The following is a 21,361-nucleotide window of genomic DNA, read 5'->3' on the forward strand; positions in this document are numbered from 1 at the left end:
GACAAACAGAGTTCGTTTTTCAGCAAATTTCAAGGTCTCTTGAAGCCTATAAATAGGGGGCTCTAGGTCTGTGTTTTGTACAGAATTCGACAGTGAATTCCATAGTGCTTTGAGATGGTGTTTAGGGAGAATCGAAGATCCGCTAGCTCTCAAGCCGTTGCCGGTGTGTGCTTGTTGCTTTGTGAAGTCTATCTTAGGGGCCGGCCCTAAGGTAAAGGAATCCATCAAAAACCCCTTCAGGTGGAAGATCTGGTTGAAAAGCGTTCGTGTTGGGCTACACGTCAGAGTTATAGGTATGACTACTGCATAGGGTTATGTGAGTACGAGTGTCTTGTAACTAGCTTTGTTTTTGAATAGTGGATTTCCTAAGTTTGGCTGCCCCGGAGTAGTTTTTTCTCTTCATAGAATTTCCACTTCGTAACAAATGTCTTGTCTTATTTAAATTCCGCATTTAAGATATTTGTTTGCACACAAACACACACACTTGGTTTGTTTTAGAAGTCAATAATTTATTTTCACTTGTTGTATATGTTAAGGAGATATGGTTTCTAGGAGAAATGGTGAAAGTGGATAGTACATTACATCTCTACAGTGTGTTTCTCTGTTTTAATTAATAGAACTCCCTATAGCTTCTTTAATAGTTCTCGTGGCCTGAGATAGGGGGATATATCATTTATCCCCTCTAATTTTTTATTTTTTTTTTTGTCAAGGAAGCTTTGAGTATAATTTTATCCACTATTGTGGATAAGGGGCTCTTATCAGGTTTTTTAGAGAGGTCTGGGAATAATGACAAGTGGATGACACCTTGATCTTTTGTGAAGCAATGCAAAATCATCTTTTTCATTTGCGTTGTTTTTTATTATGCTTTGAAGTTGACTCATGGTTAAAAATTAACTTGGAAAAATCGAAGTTAGTCCTTGTCGATGCCGTGGAAGATGTTGAAGGCTTGACTCGTATCCTTGCTTGTAGGGTATCATCTTTGCCTATGAAGTACCTGTGTCTTCCATTGGGAGCTTTATTAAAGGTAAAATCAATATGGAGTACCTCATTTCCTTGGAAGAGCATTTGAAGATTAGTCTTCTTTTTCCTTTTCTTGTTTTAAAACAGTGAGACTAATATCCAAATGTTCTTCCAAGTAAAAGGGAAGCTAGCTTGGGAAATAAGAGCATGACAAAAAAGATATGACCTCAAATACCTAGCTCTTGAAAGGGACTAAATAAATTTTATCCTCACCACCTTGTCTCAACCTGAGAGAGTACAGAAGATTAAAGAACGAGGTAATCGACTCCACCTCCCAATCATGCACTGATCTTATAAAATTAATGTTCCACTGTAAAATGTTGTTAGAAAACTACAAATGATCTGCCACCAATGCCTCTTTAAAGCAAAAAAATATTAAATAACTTCGAGAAAGCTGCCTTCAAAGATTGATCTCCACACCACACACCATGCCAAAATATGATCGTACATCACCTACCTTGAAACTACTAGGTTAAGAGAAATCCCCCAACCCTTCGAATTTTTTTCCACACCCCAATCCCAAAAGACCTACTAACTGCATTTAGAATACCACTCTTCCCACATGCTATCATATATAACTTTCACAACCGATCTCCATAAAGCCTCCCATATTGATTTTGCCTTTAATAAAGCTCCCAATGGAAGACGTGTACTTCATAGGTAGAGATGACACACTACAAGCAAGGATACAACTACATGGGTGGCTTAAGCCTTAGGTGACTTAGGTGGTCGCCTAATGCCTCCAACTAATAATTATACAATAAATTTAAATATATTTTTTAAAATAAAAAAAAAAATTAAAAATAAAAAAAAATAAGGCTCAAAAAAGCATTTTTTAAGGCTCTAATACGGTAAAATGTTAATAAAATACTCTTTAATTAAAGCCAGCACTTAATAATTGTACAATAAAGATTATTTCCAAACCAAATTTTAAGACTCTAATATGGTAAAAATTTAATAAATAGTTTCTAACTAAGGCCCTCAATCATGGTAAAAGTAATTATAAATTGAAAGTCTCATTATTCACATTCAGGAAAAAAAAAAAATCCATAAATTCTTGAAAAGTTTCACTTATTTACTCTTTTTAAAAGCCTCATTTTTACGTTCATGAAATTAGTCTAACATGCTGCACATGCATAATTTTCTCTCCAACATTTATTTGAATTGAATGTTTAGAAAAATATGGAAATTCAAAGTGCATAAATTTCCATTGTTTGCATTGTGCATAATAGATAGAATTACACCATCGGTGAGTCTTCAATATCCAACAATTTTTTCTATATTATGTTCTATTACACATCAATTTTTATATAACTTATTTCTATTTTTCTCTTTATTTTTCTTTAAATCTTATTATTTTATATCTTTGAATCAAGTGATAGGTCATTTTATATCTAATAAGTTATTAAAAAAAAAGTTTTGAAATACATTTTACAAATAAAAGAAAGTGTTCTAATTGACATATTAAATTAAAATATTAAAATTAATTTAATTTAATTAATATTTAAATATATGAAAATTGTCTCATTTAAACTTGTCGCTTTAGGCTTCAAAATTTATCGAGCCAGCCTTGGATATGAGTTAAGCCTTCAACATTTTCCACAGCATCGATAGGGACTAACTTTGATTTTGCCAAGTTAATTTTTAATCTTGAGACAACTTCAAAGCATAATAAAAAACAGTCCAAATGACAAAAGATCAAGGTGTCATCTGCAAATAGGAGATAAGACAAGGAGAGCTTGTCATTATTCAAAAACTTGATAAGAGCCCCTCATCCACAGTAGTGGCCAAAATTCTAATCAAAGCTTCCTTGACAGCCAAAAAAAGTAGAGGGGATAAATGATCCCCCTATCTCAGGCCATGACATATGTTAAAGAAGCAAGAGGGAGTTCTATTAATTAAAACAAAGAAATACACCGTAGTAGACGACAACTTTAAAGAAGATTTTAAACTTTGGATAACTTGGAAAAGATGTACGTCTTATGCTCCGTTTGTTTCGGCGTAAAATTATTTCCAAAAAATGATTTCGGTATTTTACGGTGTTTGGTAGGGGCGAAAATAACGGTCAACGAAAATCATTTTCGGTTTGACCGAAAAACCTTCTTTAATTTTTGGAAAACGATTTACGGTTTTTCGTTTTCCAAAATTATATTCTTCGTCCTTACACGCACGTTTGATATCTGACTGTTCGAATCCGACAATAGTCGGTAGTTTGAAAATAGGCAGCACCGGAATCCGGCATCATCAAGTCACTGGAATAATGCCGGCGTCGGAATCCGACCATCGGAATACCGCCGGCTGCCAGAATCCGGCGACATCCGACAACTGCGCCGAATGCCGACGGAATCTGGCCGGAATCCGGCCATGGACAGAAACCGGCCGGAATCCGGCCTGATCTGACCGGATCCGGCCACTGATCCGGTCGGATCTAACAGGATCCGGACACTGACCCGGCCGGATCTGGCCAAAATGGCCGGGATCCGGCCGGATATGACCGGATCCAGACACTGACCCGGCCGGATCTGGCCAAAATGGCCGGAATCCGGCCAGATATGACCGGATCTGGCCTGATCTGACCGGATCCGGCCACTGATCCTGCCGAGATCCGGCCGGATCTGACCGGGCCCGGAGGTTTCCAGCCGGAATCCGGCAATTTTGGCCGGATCCGGCCAAACATGTTCGCCGGATTCCGGCGACAGTTGCATTTTCACTTTTCGTAATTTTTTTGTGCGAACCAAACGCCGAAAAATATTTTCGAGAAAATAATTTCTTTTGAAATTGATTTCGTCAAAAATATTTTACGACGGAAACCATTTTACGTCAAAACAAACGGAGCATTAGTGATGGATTTATGTTGTATATGTAAGAAGAGCCAAAAAAAAAAAAAAAAAAAACCATTGAGCATCTCTTGCTCCACTGGAAAGTGGATCTCTTTGGGATGGAGTGATGCATGCTCCAACCGGTGATAGAACTGTTGGCTTGTTGGAGAAGTCAATTTGGAAATCAATACAATTTAAAAGCTTGGAAAATGGTTCCTCTATGCTTAATGTAGTTTATTTGGAAAAAAATGCAACGCTCGAACTTCAAAAATTGTGAGAGGACAGCTATAATCAAAAGCCATTATGTTCAAATCTCTATATTTAGATAATTGCTTGCAATAGTTCTGGTTTTCTAATTTCCTAGAATTACATAATGGAGAAGCCTCAACAGAAAAGGAACAAATAAGTAGTGTGGTCCCACACATCTGACCGTTGAATCCAGTATCATTTCGTATCAGGAATCACTTGGTGGAGATCATGGATGGCCTAGACTTGAGTTGATGTGAACAAAGCTGATCATGTATTTGTCTGAATTTCTCTTTAAGCCTCTTAATCTGCAAAGGCAATAATAGCAACATTGGTCAAACCAAGAGAGAATGCCAAAATTGAGAGACTAGAAGAAAGAAATGTAAACATCACAGGAATACCCTTTTCAGCTCAATCTCTGCATCTCGCTTCCGCAGGTGCAGTGAGTGTTGCAGGTTGGTGATATCAAAAATACTATCCAAGTCATCTTCAAAAGCAGATTCCAAGTCCTCCCGGAGGAGTGCCGGCAACTTGTCTACAACCGGCATTAGCAGGAAGCAGTTGAACTGTAAAAGGCACATGCAAATCAGAGAGATGTGAAAAGAAAACCAAGGCATGGAAGAGGATTCATGAATATATATATATATATATATATATATAACAAATTTATATCTTTTCCCCATTCTATGTTTTATACATAAAGCTTAATGTCAATGTTGTAATACATCAATCTCTACTTTGGCAACTAAACAATGTAGAGGGGAAAAAAACTATAAAAAAAAAGGAAGCATGACATGAATAAAATGTTCAAAATAAAAATAAGCACAACAAAAGGAACAAGGAAATCTTCATACTTATTACGAAGAAAAAAAGGTTAGTCTTCACAACCATGTCAATCATCCAATTAGCTCCATTGAAAAAACCTAACATTGACCAACAAGCAGGATATACATACAAACCTTTAATTCTGCAGATGCCAAGAAATATTCTTTTATGCCATGAAATATCTGTTGTACCAAAGCATAAACAAGCCTTTCAGATGAAGGAGCAAGCCTCCGATTCCAAAGTGTGCTATCCAGAAGATCAGCCAGCCTTGTTTCTGTTGTCTGAACAGAAGTGGTCGAGTCAGTGCCTGAGGCCAGATGACTGAGCTTTACATCCCCCTTTGGTTTTGAGTCCTGCTTCTCATTGCCAACAGACCCCAACATCGAATCATGGGAAATTCCAGCAGACAGAGGATTACCACCCACAGTGGACGGTTCTGTTCCTCCAAATGAGTCTAAAAATTGGCGTAACCCAGCCCGATTCTAAAAAATTTGATGTCAATAGTGACATGTGATTAGTAAAGCAGAAACTAACTATTTCCATTTTCTTGGCTTTTAACTGTTGAGTCTCATGGAAATGAAATCAATCATGTTTTTTATTCTGTTTTCTTTAGCATGGGAAGGCACTAAGATATCCTGTCCATATGTGTACATACACGTGTACACGCACATGTGAAGGTTAAAATCAGAAGGCATGTGCACACAAGCAACATCAAGACTCTTCTCTTAAGCATTTCAAGGCACAAATACATCCTTCCCATATGCATTATATAGAGAAAAAGTTTAATTACACAAACAGATGCATATATACATAAAGAAACAATTATCAAACATACTACCCCTTACGCTTTAGGCCATTTTCAATTAGCTCATTGGGTTTGCAAATTTATCAATCAGCTCCTTGAGCTCTCCCCCACTTTGATCAACTCCCTCCTTTCCTATTTCGTTAACTTTGCTAAAAAGTATTTTGAAATTTCAATTATTCCCAGAAAAAATTTAAAAAAAAAAAAATTGCACAAAAGAAAGCAAAAAAGAAGAAGAAGAAGATGGTGGAACACTGTCTATAGCTGGAGCCACCACTTTTGGAATTGTTGTTGCAGCCGTTGTAGTTGTGGCAAACTAACACCCTGGCTGGGGTTCAGCATTGCCACCATCTTCTTTATCCATTTTTTTTAAAAAAAAAAATGTGTTTCTTCTTCTTTGTTTTTTTTTATTTTTTATTTTTAAATGTGTTTCTTCTTCTTTTTCTTTTTTTCATTTTCTTTTTTCTTTTTATTTTGGCTTTCTTAAGGATTTTTTCTTCTTTTTGGACATAATTGGAATTTTAAAATTTTTGGTTAGTAAAGTTAAATGAATCAGCATGGAGGAGCTCACTAAAAACTGAAGAAAACACAGGGAACTGATTGATAAAAAAAATAGAAATAGAAATAAATAGAAAATATAAAACAAGAAAACAATATTACTCCATCATCTAACATGACAAAAAAAAAAAAAAAAAAAAAACTTAAGGAAAAAAAAATTTATTTGATGCTTATGAAAACTCCAGGAAATGGTATATATACCTAGCATAGGCTAATCTACAAAAGAAAAAGTAAACCATTGGAAACGCAGTGTAAGAAGAATTGGATTGGCTATTTTCATGCACACTTAAATTCCTCACAGATAAAATATATTAACCTTATTGTGGAGGGACCAAGTGACATAACGGGTGGTGCTTATTAAATCCTCCATACATCTGCAGCGAAAGCACATGGAACAATGAGCATAAATACCAGAGCAAAGCAAAAGAGACTATCTTAATCAAGTATCATGTACAGACAAAATCGAGAACATCTAATGAAAACCTAAGCATCTGCAAAAGGTGGAAACAAGACAAAACCTAAGATACTCTTCGACAAATATTACAACTTTCAGGTTGTTTTGCAACCTCTATAACCAGTATGCACCCCCTCAACAGAATTAAAAAGCTGCAATAACATGCTCCACAACTCTGTAGCAACTATACAGTGCAGGAACAAATGATCAATGGACTCTCCACAAGTCTTACACATATAACACCACTCCATCACAATAATATTTCTCTTGCGTAAATTATCCAAAGTCCAAATTTTCCCTAAAGTTGCCGTCCACACAAAGAAAGCCCCTCTCGGAGGAACCTTAACTTTCCAAATACTCTTCCAAGGAAAAGAAGAATATATAGGAATGGATAATACCTTGTAGTAAGACTTCACTTCAAATTATTTCCTTCTCGAAGGAATCCAACAAATTTTATCCTCTCCTTCATACCTTACTTTAAGAGAATACAACATCTCAAAAAATCTAGAAACCACTTCCACCTCCCAATCATGTACAGGTCAAGTAAACAAAATATTCCACAGAATGGTACCATTTTGTCTCTGCATATTCTCTTCCACCCAAGCATCCTTACCACATGCAATAGTAAACGGTTCTGAAAAAAGAATCTTCAAAGGTAAATTCCCACACCACACATCATGCTAAAACAAGACTTTAGAACCATCTCCGACCTCATATCTCACATGAGCTACAAAAGCATCCCAACCCCTCCTAATACATTTCCAACCTCCTTAGAACACCAATCACCCCTCATACTACCATATCCACTGAAAATCCAAACAAAAGTTCCTTATCCACTATAGCAGTCATCATCCTACTCAATGCCTCCATAACCACTACAAACAATAGTGGCGATAGTGGATCCCCCTCCCTCAATCCACAAGAGCTACTAAAGAATCCAGACGGTGAACCATTAATAAGAATGGAAAACCGCACCGTAGTAATACAAGGCGCTATACATTCCCTCTTTTTCTCCCAGAATCCACATCTCTCAACAAATATAGCAAGAACTCCCGATTTACATGATCATACGCATTCTCCAAATCCAATTTACACAACACTCCAAGTTCCCCAAATCTAATCCAACTGTCCAAACATTCATTAGGAACCAGAACTAAATCCAAAATTTGTCTACCTCCAACGAACGCATTCTAGGAATTAGAAATAATCATTCCCAAAATAGATTTTAGCCTGTTCGCCAAGACCTTGGAAATGATTTTATATACTCCACCCACTAAGCTAATAGGAAGGAAGTCCTTAATGTCACCAGCACCTGCCTTCTTTGGGATAAGGGAGACAATGGTTGCGTTAAAACCCTTCTCAAACTTCCTATGTTATGAAACTCCTTAAAAACCACCAGGATGTCTTCTTTCATTACCTCCCAACACTTGTGGAAAAAAGCCATATTTGTCTGTTAGTTCAGAGGCTATAAGGTTTGTGTAGATGTGCATATCTCTGTTGATGTCTTAAAGCAGATTTTCTGTATTGAGACAAGGGACATTGCTACCTTCTAAAGTTGTGGCTTTGTTACTTAGCAAAGACAAAGTTGTGACTTTGTTTTCCCTTCTAAAATTTTCAATCATTTCTGATTCACAGACTTCAGTTGCTCAATTAGATCCATAGAGTTTTAAGCGAGTTCCAAAGACACTCCTGATAATTTTGAGAATTATATATTGGCAGTTTATACCATCAAGAAAAAGCAACTACGATATAATCAAACAACATAATTGTAACAGAGACAAGTAGTTTACTTTTCGTGGCAAGCTCTTTCAGTAGTTTCAGCAAATCTGTTAAAGGCAGAAGCAACGCGCCTGAGAAACACTTCATGACCACTTAGATATTCACCATCTTTCTGTTGAAAACCAATTAAGGTAGGATGGATAATTTGTAATATAACTTATGTAGGACAAATATACAAATGATATTTATGTGGTCTATAAATATAAGATATATAAACCATCAATCCCATAAACAGACAGAGCCCATACTTGAAGTAGATAAACAGAGATAGGAAGCAATCTCTTCAGGATGTGCAAGAGTCTACCACCCAACTACACCAAGAAGTGAGAAACATTAGCTTTCAATAAAAAGCAGGAATAAATAATGCAGAAACTAAACCTTGTTTTTGTGAGAAAGGATAAAAATACTACAAAATATTCAGTGAAGCATGCGCAAGTCTTAATTTTACAAGATAAATGAGGAATATAGCCAATCTCATTGACAAGTAACATGAACAGAAGTAGAAGAAGGGAAAAACAAACGGAAACAAATCAGAGATGTTGTTCAAGACAAGTTTGATTAACAATTGACAAATGCGTACTAGAACATATAAAATAAATTTTGACAAACATTGAACAACTAAATAAAGAGTTAATAAGCAACCAGAAGGGTTAAGAATCATCCTAGTATCCTTTGGAGATCTAATGAATGACAATAAAGAATTCTATCATCAAAACAGTATCTTGCAAACATAGTCATTATAAAACTAAAAGTCACTAAGAATTCTAGTCTGGTTTAGTCCCTAAGGGATAGCTCAATCGGCTGGAAACCACGCCTTATAAAGTGGATATCACTAGTTGAATCTCTCATTCGCCTCCCCTTGGGGACAAAAAATTACTCATCAAAAAAACAATTCTAGTCTGGTTTACATATTTACTTGATGACATTAGTCTGCCTGGGGTAAACCTACTTCCTGCTCAAACAGTGTTCATCATCACCCACTAGAATGGATACTATCCCCATAATTTCTCATTTCAATAAATCTCACCCTTTGATAAATATGAAATACAAACATAGCATAATATCACCAGTAAACTTTTCATGACCTCTGCTTCAATAAAGGAAAAATTTTCTAGAACTACTATAAGGCTAGCTACACTTTACAGTAGAAAATATACACAATTAAGGAACAATATGTCCATTAAACAGGTACAACTGCAATGAAGAGAGCAGGCTCAGATATTTATTAAGACACATAACTCTCTGACATTGTCCTCCTTTAGGACACATGTTGCTCCCTCATCCACTACTAACTGTTGCCCTCAGATTCTTCCACGTGTCAAACAGCCTCCTATTAGCATATTTTTGTTTTAAATGACTAGTTGAGCAGATGACAAAATGGCAAATTCTCACGTTGGAGTGATAACCCCTACTAAAAGGGACAGTACAAGGAGGAATTCAATTCTAAGTCGCCTGAAGAGAGTGCAATACTTGGATTATTTCCTATCCACTTTACCCAAAACTCTCTTAAAATTATTAAAATATATTGTCGAGGATCCAGACCACTCTCAATTCGCCATTTTTTCTCCTCAGAATTGCATTAATCTCTCCTTAAGCACACTCAGCAATTCCATCCTCTTTTAAATTACTTAGCACCCAAAATAAAAAGACTATTAAATTGTATTTGTTCAATGTATTACTGGATTAAAAAGGATGTCGCAATTCTATGACTTGATTAATAATATGACCCAATATAGCTGAATTCATTCCGCCAAAGATTATGTGCGCAACAAGACTTTTCAAACCAGAGATTTTTATTCTGCTGAATGTGACAGCTCAAGACACCACGAAAATCAAGATAATAGTAGTTATCACCTGATGAAGAAAAGGTTCAAACGTGTCCCTAGCCTTTGCAACAGCTATTACGCAAGCTGTCCTGATTTCTCACATAAAGAAGGAAGAGAGAGAAGGAAATTAGTCAAATCAAAAACAAATTATATATTAAATCATCCCACATATTTGAGTAAATTAGAAAACCATCAATACCTTGAGTAGTTTGTTCCATCATGAATATCTTCAACTCCACAGGCATTTACAATCTCTTCCCGCATAATTGGAGGGCATTTAATTCCTCCAACCACAAAACGAAATTCAGCCATGGCACGATGATACTGTGCACCCCCATAAAGACGCATTCCGGCATTCTACACAAATCAAACCCGAGGTCTATTTTGCAATTTCATAAAACTCTGAAGTTGTGTTTGAGAAACAAGAAACTCTATCACTCCATATATGGCAGTTCACTGAAACAATATTAGTATTACTGAGAAGAAAACTCTTCTATATAGATCAGGTGGCCCATTTAATTCTAAATACTGGAGCACTATTTATAGGAGCAGAATATTTATAGAAGAAACTGAACTTATCTCAACTAAGCATTAATTCCAACTAATTGGGGTTGACTACATGGATTATCATGCCACTAAGCCCTATCTAGGGCCAATATCCCTAGTTACGTCTCTAACAATCATGGCTTTCCTGTCCTCTTTTTAGGGGCTCTTTTGTATACTTCCATTGTACTAGGGTTGCGCCCCTCTAAGCTTTTTAATGAATTCTTACTTATCAAAAAAAAAAAAAAAAACAATCATGGCTTTCCTTGTAGCTTCTACCCACATCACTGGTTCCCTCCTTTTTCTACCCACATCACTGGTTCCCTCCTTTTCCCCTTTTTTTCTCCTTCCACATTAATATGATCAACCAAAAAAAAATTACAGAAAGAATCGGACTGAACAAGTATGAGAGGAAAATAAAATAGGGAAAACACAAAAAGTAATAGAAGATAAAAGCACAACTTTTCAGCAAGTTACATGTGTTTTGTTTTTTGTGTGGCATGCAAATATATTAGAAACTCCAGTTCCTATATGTATTTAAGGTCAAAGAATTCTATGGCTTACAGGTATTAACTTATGAGGAAACTGAATACCATCAGAAGCAACAAATGCCCCCCCGTTATTTCTCTCATCTTGTAGTGTTTCCCCTGTAACAGAAGAAATAAACTGTTCAAGATCCGACAAAGCAACATAAACAAATAAATCAATCAATCAAATTATAAGAAGAAAAAAACAACAAATTTCAATGAAAGGGTAAGTTCAGTTTAAACAATGACCATATAACGATACAATATCCACCACATGTCTAAGTTGTACAGAGTAAGCAACATCAAGATGATTTACCATATTTATCTGGAGGTGCAACAACTGTCCCTTTCAGTAGCAACGACAACTGAATGATAAAACATAGTCAGTCAGAATGGATAATCATGATTTGGGACAATAATAGTGTGGTAGTACAGTACTAATATCCAATATAGATATGCTTGTACATGTGCATGTATAACATGCCAATAATATTGAATCTGCCTTTTTTATTCTTTTCTTTCTAAGCTAATTACCTTTTTTATGCTGAATGCATAATCTATCTGCTGTATGAAGGAAGTTTGTATTAAAAACATGGACTTCAAAGTACTCTTTCAAGTACAAATCAAATAAAAAACTAAGCTCGTCCTGCATAATTTCATGCAACCTCTTTCTGTTCCAAGACTTTTGTTCTCATTCAAGTACCATAAGCTACCAAAGAAAATTAGATATTGGCACTTGGCAGCGCTAATAAACAATATGCCTAAGACTCTGGGGCGGGTTCTTCCTCAATCTTCGCCTAACGTGGGTTCACCGGAAGGTAGGGTGGTAGGGTTCCTCCAAAATTTTCCTTGGAAGACTCCACGCCTAAGACTTTGATTCAGTATAAGCGCAAATACAAGGACATGAGGAAGCCGAAGTTGGTTGTGGGTCAAGGAGAACACGATGATGTGGACTTTCTCAGGCAAGGGTTTCTCAAGTCAAGCTTGTCCTCTCATTTCCTGACAGATCGCGGTGTTTCTGCGTCGTCCCACTCCTCTAGCACGTTGCTTGGTGCTCCTTCGGTGGTTGAGGCTGCAGGTGTTGTCTAGTCTTTCTCTCCATTGGAGTAGTCTCTGTTTTGTTCCACGGTGGGGTTCGGGTCCAAGGGGCAAAAGGAAAAGACTGTGGCTTTCCTCTCTACCCTTGATGAGGAGCATATTCGGGAGGATAGCTTGTGGGTTGAGAGCTTAAGGAGCTTAGTGGTTGAGATTGTTTTGTGGGATGTTGTTTGGGGCGGAGCAATGTTGAGGTGTTTGTTTCTCGTATACTTCGTGTATACTAGGAGCGCCTTACGCTGTTATTTATAAAATTTGAACTTACTTATCAAAAAATAAATAAACAATATGCCTCCTCCAGAATGAGTTGAGACCTTGGTCAAGAACAGATCATGAAATGCTCTTCCTTTCTCCTTTAATTTTACTTCATCCAAGGTGCTGCACATAAAAAATATTTAAAACAATAACAATAATAAATAAAAGGAACAGATAGAAATAAATCCCTACATATAAAAGAAAGAAATTAACAAATAAACAACTATACTAAAAATAAAGATTCCAGCCACACAACACACGTGGCTTCTTTGGAAATTGATAATTTGAACAGGCCAAATACTAATTCTCCATCTAGTATTGCTTCAGAAAAAAAAAAACAGCGTTTTATAAGTTAAACTAGAGACCTGAGTTCCCGATTTATTTCATTCAACTTTCTTGTTGTGCTGCGGTACTCCTTTTCAAGAAGTGGAATGATCGATGGAATGCTATCCATATACCTAGCAAGAATATTCTTATCAAACATTTAGCCACAGAATATTGCAGGCAAACAAAGTATACAGAGATTATGACATGGGCAAAGAACAAAATGTAAAAAGGGGGTAAATGCATGTACCTTTTCTGCAGCAACTCTTCCAAGAACAATCTAAGTTTGCTTACACCTATTCTACTTCTTTCTTGCTTTGACAGTGATCGGCCCAATTTCTCCTCCAAAGATGCAACATCATCCACCTCTCTTAGGGATATTGCCTACATTATAAAATACGCTTAAATTTTGGAACAACATTAGAAGTGAAGCAGAAACAGATGACCTTTTTTTTTTTTTTGATAAGTAAAAATTCATTAAAAAGCACAGAGGACGCAACCCTAGTACACAGGAAGTATACAAAGGAGCCCCTAATTAGAGGACCGAAACGAACAAGAAAGTAAAAAATCAGCGTACGGCATACTACCCAAGCTATGCGCCGACACCCAAAGATATAACATATTAAGCACATTTCTACAAAGAGCCCCAACCTGAACCTCCACATCCTCAAAAAGCCTAGAATTTCTCTCACGCTACAAGCCCCACCAAACACAAAGAAGAACCTGCTTCCAAATACGGTGAACAGGACCACGACCCAGCAAAGTGCCCCAAGCACTCAACAAATCCAAGACACTACTAGGCATAACCCACTCCACCCCAAACAAACTATAAAAGAAACTCCAAACAACCCGAGCCACGTCACAATGGAGAAGAAGGTGATCACGGATTCCCCATGCTTTTTACACATAACACACCACTCAACCACCACAATACCACGCCTTCGTAGGTTGTCATGAGTTAAAATCTTTCCTAAAGCTGCTGTCCATACAAAGAACGCAACCCGCTTCGGAGCTATAACACGCCATATACCCTTCCAAGGAAAAGAAGCCGCCTCGTGACACACTAAAGCTTTATAGAAAGTCTTCACTTCAAAATTCCTCCTCTTGGAAAGAATCCACACCGCCCTATCAACCTCCCCATGCCGAACCCGAGTAGAGTATAACTGTTCGAAGAAGGACATCACCATCTCCAACTCCCACTCCCAACCCTGAGCATTGCGCGTAAAGAGAACATTCCAATGAGCCACACCTCCTACCATAGACAAATTATCCACCACCCAAGCATCAGGAGAACGCGCAATAGTATACAAAGTTGGAAAACAGAGCTTGAGAGGCCTGTCCCCACACCATAAATCATGCCAGAAGCGAATATGGGACCCATCACCCACCTCAAAACGCAAAAACTTGGCAACATTGTCCCACCCCCTTCGAATAAACTTTCAAACACTGACACCATGAGGCCCCGTCACCGGTAAAGAACACCAACCTCCCCTCACACTCCCATACTTCACCTCAATCACCGATCTCCACAAAGCATCGCGCTCCTGAGAAAACCTCCAGATCCACTTCCCCAATGAGGCTTGATTAAAATTAATAACATTACGAACTCCCAGTCCACCAGCCTTGATTGGAGAACAAATACGATGCCAATTGACTAAATGAAATTTAGTCTCATCACCCATACCGTTCCAGAGAAAATTCCTTTGAAGCCGCTCCAGTTTTTTAGCTACACTCACAGGAATAGGGAACAGAGATAAATAATAAGAAGGAATGCTGGAAAGAGTACTGTGAATCAACGTCACCCTACCACCCTTGGATAAATAAAGTTTCTTCTAACTAGCCAGCTTTCGTTCCACCTTCTCAATAACCCCATTCCAAATAGAAATAGATTTGAAAGATGCCCCCAACGGCATACCCAAATAAGTCATCGACAGAGACCCAATTCTACACCCCAGAATATGTGCCAAAGACTCCACATCTTCCACCTCGCCAATAGGGACCAATTCGGATTTGCCTAAATTAATCCTCAACCCTGACACCGCTTCAAAACATAAGAAGGTACACCTCAAATTTCGAACGTGCTCGACCTGTGCTCCACAAAAAATTAAGGTATCATCCGCAAACAATAAGTGATTCACCACTAAAGCTTCATTACCCCTAATGCCCACTGAGAAGCCTGACAGCAAGCCTTGACGCATAGACTCATACAACATCCTGCTAAGCGCTTCCATAACCACCACAAACAACAAAGGAGAAAAAGGATCACCTTGCCTAATCCCCCGCGAGCTCTGAAAGAAACCAGAAGGGGTACCATTAACCAAAATGGAAAATTTTACTGTGGAAATGCAACATTTAATCCATTCCCTCCACCTCTCCCCAAACCCACATCTCTGAAGCATGTAAAGAAGGAAATCCCAATTCACGTGATCATAAGCTTTCTCCAAATCCAGTTTGCACAATAACCCGGCCTCCCCTGACCGCATTTGGCTATCCAAACATTCATTGGATATAAGAAATGAATCCAAGATTTGCCTTCCACCAATAAAAGCATTCTGAGAGCTCAAGATAATTTTCCCCAACACTGATTTGAGCCTGTTAGCAAGGACCTTAGAAATAATTTTATAGACCCCTCCCACCAAACTAATAGGCCTAAAATCCTCAACCTCCAACGCATCTGCCTTCTTGGGAATTAAGGAAATAAAAGTTGCATTCAAGCTCCTCTCAAACTGGCTACTATTATGAAATTCCGAAAAAACCGTCATAATATCTTTTTTGAGAACCCCCCAACATTGCTGAAAGAACGCCATTGAAAAACCATCTGGACCCGGAGCCTTATCCCCGTTCATCTCCCGCACCACCTCCCACACCTCCTGCTCCTCAAAACCTCGTTCTAACCAGAGACACTCATCCGCATCAATGGAGGAGAAAGAAATCTCATCCACCCTAGGCCGCCACGAAGTCTGCTCGGTGTACAGAAAGTCATAATAATTCACAATATGATCCTTAATTTCCACCAGATCAGAAGACAGAGCCCCATTGATCCTCAAGACTCCCACATTATTGTGCCTCCGATGGGAATTAGCCACCCTGTGAAAGAATTTAGTATTATTATCCCCTTCCTTTAGCCACAGAGCCCGAGATTTTTGCCTCCAATTAACCTCCTCACACAGAAGTGTTTTTTCCAGCTCCCTGATCATGTCTGACTTCTGAACCCGCTCCTCCTCCACTAGCCCCCGAGCTTCTTCAAAACACTCCAGCTCTTTAATACCTTCCAATAATTCCTTCTTCTTCTTCCCCACATCACCAAAAACCTCTGCATTCCATTTCTTCAAGTCCACCTTTAAAGCTTTCAACTTTTTAGACAGCACATAACTTGGCCGTCCTTGAAAATCATAAGACTCCCACCAACGTTGCACAAGTTCTACAAAGCCATCGGATTTGAGCCACATGTTTTCAAATTTGAAGTATCCTTTCCTTTCTCTTTGCACTTCACAATCCAACATCAAAGGAAAATGGTCCGATAAAAGTCTAGGCAAACGACTTTGTGACACATCAGGGAAATGTTCTTCCCACTCCGGAGATAACAGAAACCTATCAATTTTAGACCATACCTGATTATTGGACTAAGCGAACTGCCCTCCTTGGAGAGGAATATCCACCAAACTCTACCCATGAATGAACTCTGAGAACTCTTCCATAGCAGCAGAAAAAGCACCAACTCCGGAACGCTCACTTGGAAACCGCACCACATTGAAATCTCCCCCAAAACACCACGGCTTATCCCACCAACTCATCAATCAAGCCATCTCATTCCACAACACCCTCCTCTCCCCATCATCATTAGGCCCATACACACCCCCATTGTGTTAATGAGGCTTAAAATTCTATCGTGGAATGTTAGGGGAATTAATGAGCTAGACAAGAGATTGCGTATTAAAAGGCTCATTAGAGATTGGAAGGTTGATTTGGTATGTTTGATGGAGACAAAAATGGAAGTCATTACTAGAGAGGTGGTTCGAAGCTTATGGGGTTGCCAACATGTGGATTGGTGTTTTATGGGAGCTAGTGGGGCGTCAGGTGGGATTCTAATTATGTGGAATAGGAGGGCTGTGGAGAAGGTGGATGATTGCATGGGACGGTATACTTTAGCTGTTTAGAAACAGATGACCTTTAAAATATCCACATATCCAATACGACAATAAAGTGCAGCTCATATGTACATAACAACCAACAAACATTTTGTGCTCAACTCAACTAAAATTCAATACCAATTTTAGGTCTAAAGTTTTGTTGGCAAATTCCGTTGAGAAAACACTAGTAAACGTTAGTTTTACTTCTTAAGTCTAAATGAGTCATGTTGGAGGAAACTGAAGACCCATTGCACTATATATATATATATATGAGTTGCACAATTTGTATATATATATATATATTTCTTTGCATACCTATAAAAAGCAAATTATATATATGCATAAGGCGCCCCTAAACATACATAAAGTATACAAAGGAAACCAAACACAAGCAAGTAAAAAGAAAACAAAGAAAAGCCACAAAACCCTACAAATAGCCGAGAAACCAAGACCCAAAGCCCAAACCCTAAACCCGCCAAAAACACCCTAGACTGTAACATCAATAGTCCTTTTGCCTTTACCCCGGCTAGAACGACCACCCCATTACACAATATAGTTAGGTTTTAGTTTTAAAATGACTTATTTTCACAAACTATTTATTGGCCTTCGAATGGTACTATTATGGTTCATATGGTGTACTTCGGTTGAGAGACAGAATGCTTCGAGTGAAGCGCATTCAAAGATTTTTTGAACGGTAATTGTCATTATGAACTCAACCCAGGAGCATTGTAAGATGATTGTAGGATAGATCATTCAAATGGTCATGCAAAAAAAGAGAGTGCGAGTGAGAGTGAGAGGAGATGAAGAAAATGATTAAGAAAAGAGTTTAGTGTTTACCCTACTTCCTAGTCACAGGTGTATTGTAAATTGAGAAATGACAAAAAGACTAGTATACCATTATTCAGGTATACTTATTACAACAGTAACATATAACAATAACTGACAACATTAGGCACAATGTAGGATATGAAAAATTCCTTGGTATTAAAACAATCATTCAAATGTGACAAGACAACATAAAATTATTACTTACCAACACAAAAGGACTAGATAAGTGGAATAGTAGAATACTGAACCTGTTTAAACTCGTCATTTGTTCTGTAAACCGAATCATGTCCGGAACCAACTCTTCCCGAAGGCACGGATGTGAAAAAGGGAGAGTCACCTAGTATGAAGCCATCAAGTGTACATGCAGGCGGTGAAAGGAAAACCTCTACATCTGATGCACGTGCAAACTGGGGTATTTTTGTATCAAGCTTGGTCGAGACAATTACAGTCCTTGAAAGCTCAGGATCAATCTGTATAAGATCATGAAAATAGTCAAAACTTTGCAAATCATACCAAATATTTAAGGTAGTTGATCCGTACCAACATACAGTTTCTACAAGACATGAAATTTTAAACTCAATTCAAATCGGTAATTTGACAGGCAGCAAAAAATTTGCCTCAAGGCAATAGGCTCACTAAGTCAGGAGCAGGTATAATATTCCAAGACATAGTTTTTCTGTGTGGCTTGCTCCTCAATACGATTGAAGGCTCAAGAACTCCTGGCAAAAGAAGTGTCGAGTAGCTTTTATTGTATTTTCCGTAATACCAGCTCTAAGAGTATTTTACATTTGTTTTTGGAATTTCAATTAAATGGTACATTTGGGCTGCTGTGGTGAGTAGATGCAAGATGAACTGAACTATTTTGAGATAGAAAAGATGATTGATTGATCAAAAAAGCATTCGAAGAGAAAGGATGCGTGTTCAGGAGCATCCAAGTTCAAAGGAAATCAAAGTCGTCACCAGTCCACTTGGTCCAGTCACTAACTAGCATGTGTGTCCTAGTTACATCTAGTTTTTAAGTTATTCAATTTTTTCTTTTTTATAAGTAGTTTTAAGTTATTCATAGTAGCTATTGTTTTGCCATTGGTGTTTTAGAAATTCATGTGACTAGCATGTAACTTTTAAAAAGTTAGAAAGGTTAAGATTAGACAGATTTTTATATGTATAATGAAGAGATGAGATCTTATTGCTTATTATACTCACTTAAAGAGTCATTTTATGAAGCATCTTTATCCATTTTATGAAAATTCAGATCTGACCTATTTCTTGGGTCTTTTGAGTCATTTTAAGAAAAAAATTCTAGTTCCAACTTCAACCTTTCTATCTTTAGCTATGATCTGCTGTCTTACTGCCAAAAATTATTGTTAACGCCTTTGATTGCTTCAACTGGCAAGAAAAGTGGTGCCTTCTTGCTTTATCAGATCATGTCTACATCAGATCTAAGCTCTTCTTGCATCAATGTGGTTAATTAAGTCTGATCAGGAAAACCGGTTCTTCAGCCACCAAACACTGTATATATCTCACGACATAATGGTGTAGAAAATCAGAGAAGACAATAATATGTGGTTGCATGAGACACTGTTTGTGGCAGACACAGAAGTACATAATGAGTTCTTAGATACCTGGAACATGGAAGTTGCTTACCGTGGTTATTCAAGAGGAGATACAATACCGCTTCCTTTGACAGCAAAAATGATGTGTTAACGTTGTTGACCCGGTTACTTTGGTTTAAGATACTTCAGGGTTTTAGTGGACATTGTTTTTTATTTTTTATAGGATAAAGTCTCTCATCTGAATATTCTTGTACATTTTTTTTTGCAGTTTGTATTTGATGTGATGTAATAAGTTTGGCGGTAGGGTGTTGTAGCCATTCCTGTTTCTCATATGTGTATGTATAGATCTCACAAACAAACGCATACACATAGGCATGGAAATTGGAAATTTCCTCATAATTTCTTTTGCAGGAAGCCACTAGCTAGTGATCGCAAAAAAAAAAGTTGCCTATAATACTTAAGCATAGCCCTCAAAGTCAAAGATAATTATTTTTATGGTTACACAATGGAAAGGTTTCTCTTCCTTCTAAAAGGAAAAAAAGGCACCCTTTCCTCCGGGGGGGGGGGGGGGGGGGGGGGGGGGGGGCTATTTACAGAAATCCGGTAACTCTCTATCCCGTCTCCTAATCAAACAAAGTGCAAGATAAGCGATAAAGAAAATCACGAAAGTTAAGAAACATAAAGGATTAGAAAGGCACATACTTGCATAACCACCCGCCGGGTGGTTGCATTGCTCCAGTCACTGCAATCTTCGAGACATAATATAATGAACTCTTTATGCTGCATTTTAGCTCGCACAAGGGATTCCACTGCACGAGCTTGACTCTACCGAGAATGCGAAAGCAATCACCACAATCAGAAGAAAAAGAAATTGCAAGAAGAAGAAAAAAAAAGTGTTCGGTGGTTTGCATTGGACCTGTAGCGCTCGATTCTTTAGACCTGGAGCAGGAGCAATAAGTCCAGGAGTGTCTATAATGGTAAGGTTTGGGCAATACTTATATTCCACTTTAATGATAATTTCTTTAGTGGAGAATTGACAAGGGTCGCTCTCCAACCTCATGTTTTCAGCTTCAATGTATGCCTATGGAAAATCACACAAGTGTTAGGATGCTTTACCATTTGAACTGGAAGCTTTCCATAGCATTCAAAAGATGGAGGTATTTGATAAAACCTGAATTTGTGGCAGAGACTTTTCCTCAGCGGAAGCGAGGGTGGGATCAGAGGCAGAGGGAGAATCGGAGGAGAGCAGGCGGCAGCGAGGAACCTCACACAGAGGGTCGTACTTCATGTGGAGAGTAATGGGCCGTCTGGTCTTGGTGCCACCGCCGACGTGATTGAACTGGAAGCCCATGAGCGCTTCAACGAGGGCGCTCTTGCCGTCGGTCTGGTGGCCGACAACCAGCACCGCCGGAGCCTCGAATGGGGTGTCAAACTCTTGGGCCAGACCGTGCAGCTCGTTGTACGCCTCGTACAGCCTCCACTGCTTCTCCGACTCCGATTCCCCCATTTGGTTTCGAAGAGGGCTGCCCGCGCAGTCGGAGCCCTCCATCTCCATATCTTCAAGATTGAATTGAGATGAGATGAGATGAGAACACGTGTTCAAGTGTTGTGTGTTGTGGCCCTCTGCGTGTTTCATCTCTAGTAGTCTTCACTTCAGTCTATAGTCTTTACTGGCGCGCAACATCTCCATTTTAGGGATCAAATGTGGGCTTTTTTTCCTTTTTCTTTTTCTTTTGTAAGAAATTAAAAAATTTCATTAACTATTTATTTATGGAAA

At 38.2% G+C, this 21,361-nt stretch overlaps 1 protein-coding gene across 1 annotated transcript; it reads right to left on the bottom strand.

Annotated features, from left to right (window-relative positions):
- Positions 1 to 4,102: 4,102 nt before the first annotated feature.
- Positions 4,103 to 21,242, bottom strand: LOC133881611 (dynamin-like protein ARC5). The gene is made up of 17 exons (XM_062320573.1): positions 20,756 to 21,242; positions 20,501 to 20,665; positions 20,287 to 20,409; positions 18,280 to 18,501; positions 13,324 to 13,457; positions 13,115 to 13,207; positions 12,809 to 12,872; positions 11,716 to 11,764; positions 11,437 to 11,519; positions 10,529 to 10,686; positions 10,358 to 10,418; positions 8,752 to 8,814; positions 8,515 to 8,615; positions 6,587 to 6,644; positions 5,045 to 5,392; positions 4,487 to 4,651; positions 4,103 to 4,393 (listed from the first exon to the last, which is right to left on the bottom strand). The coding sequence occupies exons 1-17, from the start codon at positions 21,218 to 21,220 to the stop codon at positions 4,301 to 4,303; spliced, it is 2,445 nt and encodes an 814-aa protein (XP_062176557.1). The 5' UTR covers positions 21,221 to 21,242; the 3' UTR covers positions 4,103 to 4,300.
- Between the last annotated feature and the right edge of the window lie 119 nt (positions 21,243 to 21,361).

The sequence above is a fragment of the Alnus glutinosa genome, chromosome 11, assembly GCF_958979055.1.
Source record: "Alnus glutinosa chromosome 11, dhAlnGlut1.1, whole genome shotgun sequence".
In the NCBI taxonomy this organism is placed as follows: Eukaryota; Viridiplantae; Streptophyta; class Magnoliopsida; order Fagales; family Betulaceae; genus Alnus; species Alnus glutinosa.

Coding starts and splice junctions, on each gene's coding strand:
- LOC133881611 (XM_062320573.1), bottom strand. CDS start 21,220: ATGAAACACGCAGAGGGCCACAACACACAACACTTGAACACGTGTTCT. Junction 11,520..11,715: donor TGCACCTCCAGATAAATATG/GTAAATCATCTT, acceptor CTTCTGTTACAG/GGGAAACACTACAAGATGAG. Junction 10,419..10,528: donor GATGGAACAAACTACTCAAG/GTATTGATGGTT, acceptor GTGAGAAATCAG/GACAGCTTGCGTAATAGCTG.